This window comes from Panthera tigris, chromosome B2 (genome assembly GCF_018350195.1).
Source record: "Panthera tigris isolate Pti1 chromosome B2, P.tigris_Pti1_mat1.1, whole genome shotgun sequence".
NCBI lineage: Eukaryota > Metazoa > Chordata > Mammalia > Carnivora > Felidae > Panthera > Panthera tigris.
The window spans coordinates 44,398,397-44,410,538 of record NC_056664.1 but is presented as its reverse complement, the minus strand read 5'-3'; the positions used below and the strand labels follow the sequence as shown (position 1 = coordinate 44,410,538).

The 12,142-nt window shown below is 42.3% G+C and overlaps 1 protein-coding gene across 1 annotated transcript in view; it reads right to left on the bottom strand.

Moving 5' to 3' along the window:
* Window positions 1-12,142, bottom strand: part of MEP1A (meprin A subunit alpha) — a 55,419-nt gene that overhangs the window by 33,092 nt on the left and 10,185 nt on the right. The window contains exon 3 of the mRNA XM_042987600.1: window positions 3,151-3,201. Coding sequence (XP_042843534.1) covers window positions 3,151-3,201 — 51 coding nt within the window. The remainder of the gene's footprint in view (window positions 1-3,150; window positions 3,202-12,142) is intronic.

Sequence of the window (12,142 nt, the reverse complement as noted above, 5' to 3'; positions counted from 1 at the left end):
AAGCATACATTTCCTGACACCTGGTTTGGATTAGGGATGCAGGTGAGAGCTGGACTCTTCCAGAGTGATATGAACAAACCCATTCAGACCTTGGTGCCCAGGCTGGTCAGCATAGATGAGGTCATGGAGGTGTGAGAGAGCAGAGCAGTTGGGGGGAGGAATTCTCAAAGAAGCACATATCCCTTAAAAAGAAGCCTCAGGGGGCGCCCGGGTGGCTCAGTCGGTTAAGCGTCCGACTTCAGCTTAGGTCATGATCTCGCAATCTGTGAGTTCGAGCCCCGCGTCGGGCTCTGGGCTGATGGCTCAGAGCCTGGAACCTGTTTCAGATTCTGTGTCTCCCTCTCTCTCTGCCCCTCCCCTGTTCATACTCTGTCTCTCTCTGTCCCAAAAATAAATAAACGTTAAAAAAAAAAAATTAAAAAAAAAAATAAAAGGTTTAAAAAAAAAAAAAAAAAAAAGAAGGCTCAGGAGATTCACTACCCAAGTTGCTCGTGCAGCATATATTTATTAAGTGCCTAATGTGTCCTAGACTTTGTTCTACCTGCTGGGGATGTAACGGAATAAAACAAAGCCCTCAAGGAGGTGATATTCTTGACTGGGGAGGGAGGAGAGACACACAAATAAATGAACTTGAGTAGCAGATGGTGAAAAGAGCAATAAAAGAAAAAAAGAACAACAGGGGGAAAGTGTTGAGGCAGGGGAGGGTTCACATTTTATAAAGGGTGGTCAGGGGAGGCCTCCCTGAGAAAGTGGCATTTAAGCAGAAATCTGATGGAATGGGGAATAAAGGAAGAGTATTGAGGGCAAAGGCAACAGCAAATAGAAATGAGGAAAGCCTTGATGTCTCAGAGCAGCTTTCCAAACTTTAGCCTGAGAATCCCCTGAGGGCTTCTTAAACACAGATGGTGGAGCCTACCCTCAGGGCTTCTCAGTCAGCAAGTCTGGGGCAGGGCCCGAGAATTTTCAATTTTCGTTTCTAATAAGTTCTCTGGCGATGCTAATGCTTCTGGCCCGAGAATTTTCTAATAAGTTCTCTGGTGATGCTAATGCTTCTGGCTGGGGGACCACACACTGAGAACCACCTTTGTAGAGGAATAGCTATGAGGTCAGGGTGGCTGGAAAATCCAAGTAATTAAGGGAAAAAAGTAGAAAAAAAAAAAAAAGAGAGATCAGACGGCTGGCTAAGTTCAGCTCTTCTCAAACTCTAATGTGCAGGGAATCAGCTGGGGTCTGTAAAAAGGGAGGTGGGGGTGAGACCCAAGACGCCGCATTTCTAGGAAAGCTCTTACGTGGTTCAAGTGATACTGACCTGCAGAACACATTTGGGGAATCAAGGTTCCAGGGGCTTTATTCTGTGTTGGACAAGATGTCAACCAGCACTGGTCAGTGTTGGAAGATTGGAAGATTGGATAAGAGAAGTGACATGGCCTGAATCATATCAGAAGGAGAGCTCTGTCTACTTTGGCAGGAAGAGCCTTGTGCAGGGCGAGGGCAGGAAGGCAAGAACAGTTATGAGGCCACCGCAAGAACCTGGCCAGACCCAGATGCCTTAGACCAAGACAAGAAAAGGGAAAGTGCTCAAAAGTCACAACTCGTGATATAATTTGATGGTAGATCTAAAAGCATTTGCTGATAGATGGTGTGCATGTTGGGAGACAGATAAGAGTTGGGGCAGCTCTGAGGATCTGAGCCTACTAATCCAGACGGGGGGAATTTCTTTAAGTGAAATGAAAAGTCTGAAAAAAAGCAAATCTTGGGATAGAAAGGTTAAATTGTGAGGCATGGAGACAAGATAGGTAAAAAGGTAACAATTTCCAGTATGTGGTTTCTCCCGAACAGTTTTTGTGATGTAGGATCTGGCTATGTAGCTAACCCTAACAATCCTAGCAGCTTGGTTGGAATGACCTAAAGAGAGAAAAAACCCACATGGTAAAATTTCTTCATTGGAGTCACACAGCTCAGAGTGGGTGGTGGAGATGAAAACAATGGCTCTAAGATAAAAGAATGATCTTGTCTAGAAAAATAAGGATGTGATAAGGAAAAAACTCTAACTCTAGTGCCAGCCCTGTTTTAAAATACAGCCGATCCTCTCAGGTACTTACACCTTGATCGCCTGACTAAAGAGAGATGATTTCATGTCTGGCTCTGAAGTCTTGGGACCCGTTCACCCATTTACCTTACCAAACTATTTCTTTAAAACTATTTCAAGCTTTTCCAATTATATGTCAACTAGCCTCCCTTTCCTGTAAATGGGACAAAGCCACGGAAATTCGACCTTTAGCTCTGGGTTTTTCCAGTTTTGTAGTCTGCAAATAGCACTGGGTTGAGTTAGAAGAACTGAAGTGAGCCCCATCATTGCCATCTGTGATCTGGGCAGATCACCTCCACCACAAGGAGCTTCCTGTCCCTTCTCGCAAAATGAAAATTAGCGCTTACTCTATTACAGGATTTGGCAATCAGATAGGAAAGCTCTTGATAAGGTATTTAGGATCATGAATACCTGTTTCCCACCGATCCTAACCAAACATACCCAGAATGTAAAGGGCTTCTCCTTCATTTTAGAAACAGAACAAGAGAGAGAAAAGCTTCTCTCTCCTCTTGGTAACGGACCAGATTGCTGGAGTCCTTCAATAAAAATGTTTGTAGCCAAGATGTTGAAATGGAATACCTTTACACTCTTCTCTAAATCCTAAGCAAACAGGGGTTAATGAATATGACACACCAGTAGAGGGGCTGGGTCCCCCCCCCCCACTAAATATAGCCCTAGGCATATATTACATGTACATACAAAATATATATATATATATATATATATATATATATATATGTATATGTATATATATATAACAAGCAGAATAATCATCTACTTTTCTTTCCTTTTTTCAAAATAAAGACAGGAACACTGAAATTTTTGTAAACAAAAATCATGTTATATGTTTCTAAATCCATGGAGCACTCACTAGTTTCTCTAGAAAATGTGGTCTCTCATTTCCATTTTTCAGAAACGTAGCAAATTCCAATGAAACACCAATGGACATTTCTCCCCTAAAGTTACCCAATACTCTATCATGGAGATAAGAGCTGTTCAGCAATTGCATCATAAGATTTAAAATTATTTCAAGGCATTAATAATGCAGAAATTATACCCACCAAAATTGATTTCTGAAATATCCCTCTGTTCATCAAAATCTTCATCATGCACTGTTAAAAGTAGGGAAAAATTCTTATTAATCTTGCTGAACAAAAGAAAGTTCAGAAACACTCTCTATGCATTTCAATTGATTCTTACCATTTCCTTTGGAGAGATGTTTAATCTGGAAGAAAGAAATATACAGAAAATGGATAACATATACCAGAATTCATATTTCTGAACACTCATAACCGAAGAACTCTACTTACAGATACAGCTGCTATGTGGGCACAAAACAAGATGAAAGACAGAACACAAGTGGATCTAATCCAAATCATTGTTGCAAGTGAACACATTTAGCAAATACACCTTGTGATAAATACTTTTCGGACCTTGCCCTGGCCGTCATTTTAGAAACTTTGACCCTCACATATGTACTGTGGCATTAAAAAAAAGTAGCCAGAGGAAATGTCATTGATCCTTTTAAGAACAGATACCAAGTTTAACATAAAATCTCCAGCTCCCCAGACCAGGGAAAGGTTTGAAAAGGATAATATTGAGATGAATATATAAAAACCTGTAACATTTCTATACACCAGCAATAACATTCCTATATAGCAGCAAAAACTGTTCATGTAATATAACAGATAAAAAAAACCCATTCCACAGTATAAATCAAAACAATCTATAAAATATCTATAAAGTACTTAAATCCAATAAAAATAATTAAAATTTTATGGAAATGTTTTGAGCAATTATCAGAGGACATAGATCTATTCATACACACACACACACACACACACACACACATTTATATCTATAAAATATTCATGAATGGGAAGACTTCATGTAATAAAGATGGTCATTATTTTGATATTTGTCTACAAATTAAATGATTTTCCAATAAAAATCTTGCCAAGTTTCTTGTGAAACTTGATGAACTGACAAACCCTTTCTGAAATTTACATGAAAAAAGTAAACTTCCAAAAGTAGATCAGAAAACTGAAAAGAAAGAACAAGGAGAAAGAACTGCCCTAATGGAATATCAAGAATTTTTTGAAGTTATAGTAGAGAGTGGGTTATTGCCAAAAAAGACAGAAAAATTAGTCTACAGAATGGAATAGACTATCAAAACAGATGCAAGACTATATGGGAATTTCACATGACAGGAGCCAAAAAGTCCATAGGGAAACTTTAGTCTTTCATAGTATTGTGGGGACAACAGCATTTCCATATGAGGAAAAAATTAAATTCATACACCATTCATACACACACACACACACACACACACACACACAAACTGAATAGATGAAAGATGTATATACAAAAATCTAAACTTTGAAAAAATATAGGAAAAAATGCTTTTAACCTTGAGATCAGAAAATATTGCTTAACAATAAAAAAAAACATATAAAGCATAGTAAGTTTGACTATATCAGGATTTAAAATTTTTGTGACAAAAGACACAACAGTATAGTTAAAAGATCAGCCACAGATGGAAGAAGACATTGATACTGCATATAATTGAGTGAGAGTAAGTTATCCGGGGTATATAAAGGAATACCTACAAATAAATATGAAATAAAAGAGAGAGATGATCCGAGAGAAACACGGGCAAAGTATGAACACAAAATTCACCACAAACCTCCCAAATGTGCAATAAACATGTAAAAAGATTTTCAACCTCACAAGTAATCAGAAAAATATCAGTTTTTTTTTTAATGTTTATTTATTTTTGAGACAGAGAGAGACAGAGCATGAACGGGGGAGGGGCAGAGAGAGAGGGAGACACAGAATCGGAAGAAGGCTCCAGGCTCTGAGCCATCAGCACAGATGCCCAACGCGGGGCTCGAACTCACGGACCGTGAGATGTGACCCGAGCGGAAGTCGGCAGCTTAACCGACTGAGCCACCCAGGCGCCCCGAAAAATATCAGTTTAAATAACAATGGATGCTACCTCAAGCTCAGATTGGCATAAATGAAGAAGGCTGGCCATACCAAATGTCAGCAAGAAAGTGAGGAAATAGGAAATCTTACACATTGCTGGCAGACCAGCAATCGATGCTATCTAGTAAGTTGAAAGGTGCATAGTTTACAAGCTAAAAACTCCACTTCCAGTTATATACTCTAAATAGAGATTCACAGACGTGTATACAAAGTACCATATAACGAAGTACCATATCATTGTGGGTTGTTTTTTTTTTTTTTTTGTAATAGTAAAGAACTGGAAAAATGTATTTATACTGGGAGAAAGAAAGTATCAGTCATGCACGGATAAATGTTCAACAACCAGATCTCAGAGGGAACAAGCTTTTATGTGTAGCGTTTGTTGATTTCCTGGCTGTAAATATCACTACCATGGTTCATTTCAAGCTACCAACACTATGCCACGAATGCAGTGTGGGGAAGAGGTGTGCAGTATGGGCTGTACCTGCCCCAGCACAGGACTGCGTATATTTACATGCCCTCCGACTCTTGCATGCAGGAGGTATGAGAGTCTCTGATATCAGCAATCTTCAAGGTCCAGGGCCTGCCTGTCTCCATCTCAGACCTACTTTGTGGGCAGGCAGGCCAGTCCTGTGGTCAGAAGAGCACTTCCTGTCAGAAAAGCATTTCCTCAGGCAGAAAGTGGGCTTCCGGAGCAATAAAACAGGAGGCATGACAGCCCGGAGTCAGCCTTGGATGGGCAGAGATCTGCGACGGACTTCCTTGTCACTGCAGCCATCGAGTGTGAGGTCATAAGGGCGGGTAGAGAGCCATTGCCCACACTCTTCGAACCACGGGAAGCCACCAGTGTTCTCAAAAAGGACCCGAACTTGCCCAACGGCTAAAGATGGCTTAGGTCAGCAAATACAATTTTGATGATTAAAAAAGGGGGGTGGGGAGGGACTAGATAAACAGGAGACTTCATGAGAAACATAAACTTTGTGAGAATAATTGGCTCTGAGTATAAGAGAGGAAAACACAGGAGGCTTTAATTTCTTAAATGTATGGTTTAATTTTTCTCAAATTTTGAAGCAATTAAAAGAATGAATATTTGTTCGTTCCGAAGCCAGGAAGCAGGGGTTTAGGACTTTGCTATTTGTTTTCTAAAGAAAAGGGCAACACTCTTGCCTTGGTCCCCCTCCTGCTAAAATCTCTCCTGTTAGCTTTTCAAACAGGCAGTTGCGGGGCTGTTGAATTCTCCCCACCTTTCCCTGCCTCCCTATGTGCATTTATCGTTCCCTTCCTTCTTATCCTTATCTAAACGATATACTCTAACAACGGCTCTGGGAATCGGATGGACAGGAACTCAAATCCCACTTCTGCCGTTGACTAGCTGTGCCATTTTGAGCACCTGCTTTCCGTGTGTGAAATGGACAGCAGTGCCTAGTTAATGAAGCTAGTGTAAGGATTGAAAGGTAACCTACGGAAACCACAGGTACCGGAAACCTAGGAAGCGGTCAGTGAGCTAGAGCTCTTTCCCACCGTACACACTGCCTTCTGGCAAAAGACAGGCCGTAAGAACACGAAAGCCCAGCACACTCCTTGCTCAGCCGAACATCCACTGATGGGATCATAGGTCTTCGGCAGACACAACCTGTCTCTAACGACTTTCTTTTCATGATCTTGACTGCGGCCGTTAATCAGTTACCAGCTGTTTGCAGTCCTAGGCACTTCATGTCCCGGAGTGTCAAGTGAGCAAGGCTGGAGTCTTAAGTCCCAGGTTTAAAGAGTTTATGGCTTTGCAGTTCAAAGCTAGATCAGGCGCTCCACGGGGCAAGGGTCACATTTTACTTTCCGTACCTGCTCCGGTGTCTAGCGCACAGTAGGCACTTTGTAATGGTGTGGGATGAAATACAGTAAGATGGGATTTTCTCTGAAGCTATTGGGTGCAGCGGTTTGCTTTGATCCCAGGGAGGACGTTTCATAAACTGATCGATTGAGAAAGTGCTGTGACGATTGGAAGCGAAAAGCCAGTGGCAGGTGGGGCCAGGGAAGCCGTCCCCCGTTGTCACACACCCTCTTGCCTCGTCCGAGCGGAGGCCAGGACGCCCCTCCAGACCGGCAAAGTCCTATCCCCCCAGGCCCTTCTCAGGGATGCTCCCTGCCCTCTGCCTCCTCCACGTGCCCCTTTCTGCTTCACTCACCGAGCTTGCCCTCAACAGACTATCAGTCCATCGGTTAACCTCTGACACAACTGCCTTTGCTGTTCCTCCAGGCGATCGACGTGTAACCGGGGCTCAAAGGTGCTCAGGGCAAGAACTGGCAAACTGTCGAAGTGAGCGGCAGCAGCATCCGTCGTGTCCACAGCTTTTACTGTGGGCCAGACGCTGTTCCGCGGATCTAAAGTATAGCTATTCCTTGAATCCCCACAACAATTCTGTGAAGCAGGCACTCCTCTCATGCCCATGGTACAGACTAAAACACTGACACAGAAAGATGGAGAAACCTGACCAAACCCACAGGGCTCCTGGCAATGTTCCTAAAATACCACCTGTGAGTCAGCTGTTTCTACCTACAGCTACAGCCCAGGCGAGAGGCTCGGCCATCAGGCCGCAGCATGTAGGGCCCCCATTCCAATAGCGTCCGTCTCCAACCTTTTACTAAGAAGACTTAGCCGCTAGGAAAACAGCTATAGTATCTTTCAAAAGCACCCTGGAAAGTCTTTTAAAGTACAGATTCCTGGGGCACCTGGATGGCTCAGGCAGGCAAGCCTCCGGCTCTTGGTTTTCGGCTCAGGTCATGATCTCGAGGTTCGTGAGTTCAAGCCCCGCATCGCGCTCTGTGCTGACAGGTGTGGAGCCTGCTTGGGATTCTCTCTCTCTCTCCCCTCTCTCTCTCTCTCTCCCTCTGCCCCTCCCCTACTTGCGCTGTCTCTCTCAAAATAAATAAATAAACATGGCTGGGCCTGGGACTTGGAAATTCTAATTCAGGTCAGGGGTAAGAGCCAGGAATCTACCTGAGGGTGAGAGCCAGGTAGTCTATGGAAGACACTTTGATAAACAGGACCCTGGGGAATTGACAATAAACAGATGCTTCCGTTCTGATTGTGGTTAGTAGTTAGCTTACACCCGGTTCCTTTTTTATTTAAAAAAAAAAAAATCAAAAGATCATAGCAGCCTCCAGTTTTTCCTAGCAGGGACATATACAATATTAAGAATTAGAAAGATCTTTGGTGCAGAAATCCACTTCAGAACACATCCAGGAACAGCCTCTCTGGGGTGCAGCTTGAAATTTTGCATTTTTAATAAGCATGACGGTGAACCCTATATGGAAAATATGAGACCCACTGATCTGTGCAGGCAACTCCACATTGCCCTGTACCAAGACCAATCCCAGTGGCCTCTACTGGAGAGCCAAGTAGAGACGTCCTACTATCCTGGGCACTGAGACCCCTGATAAGCTACTCTCCGTATCCAGGTCGGCATTCAATGGGTTTGGTTTCAGCTTTTCCTCCTTTGTAGGATCGAAAGAGCATACAGTCACCCATCTTTCATGCTGTGGGGAAGAATCAGACAAGAGACTTACTTTTCTGTTTGCCGATTCCCTTCCTACGTATTGAAGTTGAAACAGACTCAGCGGAAAGATACAGGATTGCCCCTGATTTTAGGAAAAATCTATAACCTCTGCTAATTACAAAGATCATTACTGCCCAAGAGGCCAAGTTAGACCATGGTATCCAAGAGGAAGACCAAACACATGGAATTACTGAGTAAAGGGAAGACACTCTTGGGATGGGCTTTCCTTTAAAAGGAAACGTGATTCTAAAGAGGAAGAGTTCCGTTTTCTAGTGCCAAATGACAAAAGTAAAACAACTGAGCAATAAGTTTGATGTCCCTTATCCAAGGGAAATAATCCACAGATGGGGGTGGGGGGGCACTGTGGCTCACGAACAGTGGCGTGCTCCTCCCGAGGGATTTGGGGCAAGAGCATGTTCCACAAAGCATTGGAAGTGGCAACACAGAAACAGGGCATGATCGACTGGGGTCGCATATCTGACCTTATTTAGATCGAGGAACAAGAAATAAGCATAAAGCCTGAGGTCGGCTTGGTGGCTGGGGACTGGTTGACTGGATACATTGCATTTCTGGTCATGTGGAGCATTTACAGGATCACAGAAGTTCCGTTTACTGGGCAAGAGTGGCTCCATCTGGGCTTGGAAATTTATTTCGACACTACTGTCCTTGAAGTTAGGGTACAAAGAAACAAGCTTAAATTGCAAAAGGGATGCTTAATTATTAGATACAAAGACCTTCCTGGTCATCTGAGGATTTGGGGGCTCTAAAGCGTTTTAAGGAGGGAGACAGTGTTAGTCATTGAGAATAACACCAAAGCTACAGGGTAGGGTGAGTCACGCGTGGACAGATGAAATTCTTCAGAAAGAGATGCTGTCGGAGAAAGAATGGGTGAGCTTGGCTTGAGGATTTTTCTTTGTCCTGGGAGAGGTCATTCAGTTTCAGAGGTCATTTAATGGAAGCAAGATGATGGTAAGTCACACATGTAACTCAATCCAGAGAACAAGAAGGTCAATCGTTTTAGAAGACAAATGGGAATTATAATCCCATTTCCCCTTGAAAACCACAAAATTGTTTTGGGGACAGCAGATTCTCTTACGCAAGTGGCCATCCCCTATTTTCAGGGCCAGTCGCAATATCTGACACCTTAATAGGAATCTGAGTTAGCACAGGGGGAAAGTATCAGGAGGACCTATGTGGGGGCATTACTGGAAATTCTGAGAGTAATTAATCTCAGTAAATAGATGAGCTAAGAGGTCTTCCTGACATTCATCTGTCAGGTCTGCTCACATTCGTATGCCGAATCAAATTTTTAAACACAAATTCGTCTTCTAATTACCAATGGCGAGAGCAGGAAGACTACGGTGGCAGCCACTTTGCAAAACATGCGTGAGGACAGCTCTGCACAAACATGCAAGCAAGGATGCCAGTCACTGACGTCCTGTGAATGGATGGGCTAAGTGACGCTACATAACAGGAAAGGAAGAAAACTAGCCGTCCCTTAGGTTTTTTAATAGAATTTCTGGGAAGAGCACTTTGCTAACTGCTTACAAAGTTTCCTACCTTGAGCGCCATTTCTTCTTATCCAAATAAGAGCAATTATGATGATACTAACCAGATGACTTATTAGGCACTTATGACCTGGCACTGTGTAAGATGCTTTACATAAGCCAATTCATTCAATTCTCATAGCAATCCCATAAGGTAAAAACTATTGTCCTCATTTTATAAGCCTGAGCTCAGAGAGGTTGTATATAGTACCCAGAACCTGAAAAATATCAAAATAGAGAAATGAGCTTAGTAATGTGGTTCTCTTTCCAGGGCAGTTTCCTTCTTAGCTGATTAGCTAGACCACCATATCGGGTTCATTCATTCCTTTGTTCATCCATGCATTTGTCCACAATTCCTTTATTGAGCACGTCCTCTGTGCCAGGCATTGTCTTAGGCATTGGGAAAACACCCGTGAACCAGACAGACACTGTCCTTGCCCTCATGGAGCTTAGATAGAGGTGAACATCATGGGAAGGCAAGCATCTCTCAGCGTTACTAGTAGATCCCAAAGTAAAGATGGGCCAAAGGGAAATAGATGAACAAATCGTGATGTATTCATTGATCACATAGATCACAGCAGACTTCGACTAAAATAAAATAGAATGCACAATAAAACACTGTCACCATTGAGTACTCCTAAACAATAAAAAAACAATTGGACTATTGGCACACACAAGAACATGGATAAACCTCAAAAGCGTGATGCTAAGCTTTCAAAGTCAGATACAAGACCATATGTTGTATGATTCCACTTATATAAAACATCAGAAAAAGCAAAACTATAGTAGTAGAATCCAAATCAGCAGTTGCCAGGGACCAAAGGATGGCAGTAGAAGGAGACAGACTACCAAGGACAGAAAGAAACTTGTGGGAGTAATGAAAATATTCTATATCCTGACTGTGTTGGTGGTTATGTAACCGTATAAGTTTGTCAAAAATCAAGGCGTTGTACACTTAAAATTGGCAGATTTTGTTGTATGTAAATTAATGTCAATAAAACTGACTTTAAAAAAAAAAATCAGGAACCCTGGTGTTCACATCCTATCTCTTCCACTAACGTACCAGATGACATTGGGCAGAATAGTCTATGTTTGGATTTATTCTTCAAAAATATGGGGCTAATGAGACGTGTTCTCCCTCTTTTACTACTAGGTCAAGGGAATTTTAAATGTGGAGAAATGTTTTACCATGTATCAAATGCTTTATAAATACGTAATTTAACTGTTATTGTTTCCGCACTGAGGACTATCTCCATGGAGGAATGCTATCTCCATTCTCAGAGGCCTAGAATGAATTTAATTTGATAGGTTTCTTAACAGCCTCTGAGCCTCAGGCAGGGTTTCACAGTCCTGAGTCCACATGTTTTAGAGAAGACTCAACCATCTGCTTTGGATTTGGACCATCAAGTTACTGAGCGAATGGGAACAACGTTGTTCTGATGCTTTTTCCCAATCACCACACATCCCTACGTAGTTAACAAGTCCGTATCCAGACAAGTCTGTCTGGATAAGAGACAAACGCTGAGGGTGGATCCCCAGATTCTGGCCACAAAACCAAAAGAGCAATTGATGGTTGGCTGTATGTTTAGAAAAGCTCTTGATTCTCATCCCGGGATCTATCGCTTTACCGCCAACTATTTTCCCGAAGAAACAGAACTGCTCTATTCTCAATTCTGAAAGCAATTCTTATGCTATTCATCTTTATTTATTTAATGTATTAATTTAGTTTAACATGTCACTGAGTTTGCAGTTACTCACATAGAAGGAACATGAATCCACCTTGACACAGTAACCATCCAGCTGGTATTTGATCCAGTTACCAAAATGCACTTGGGTCCATGGTGGATGCTAAGGAGAACACCAAGAAGAACCTTGCACATTTTTGTCCTCAAGGCCCTTAATCTTAGCTTTTCCTGACAGTTCAGCCTTTTCATTTACTGGATCAGGAAAAAATATATATTTAT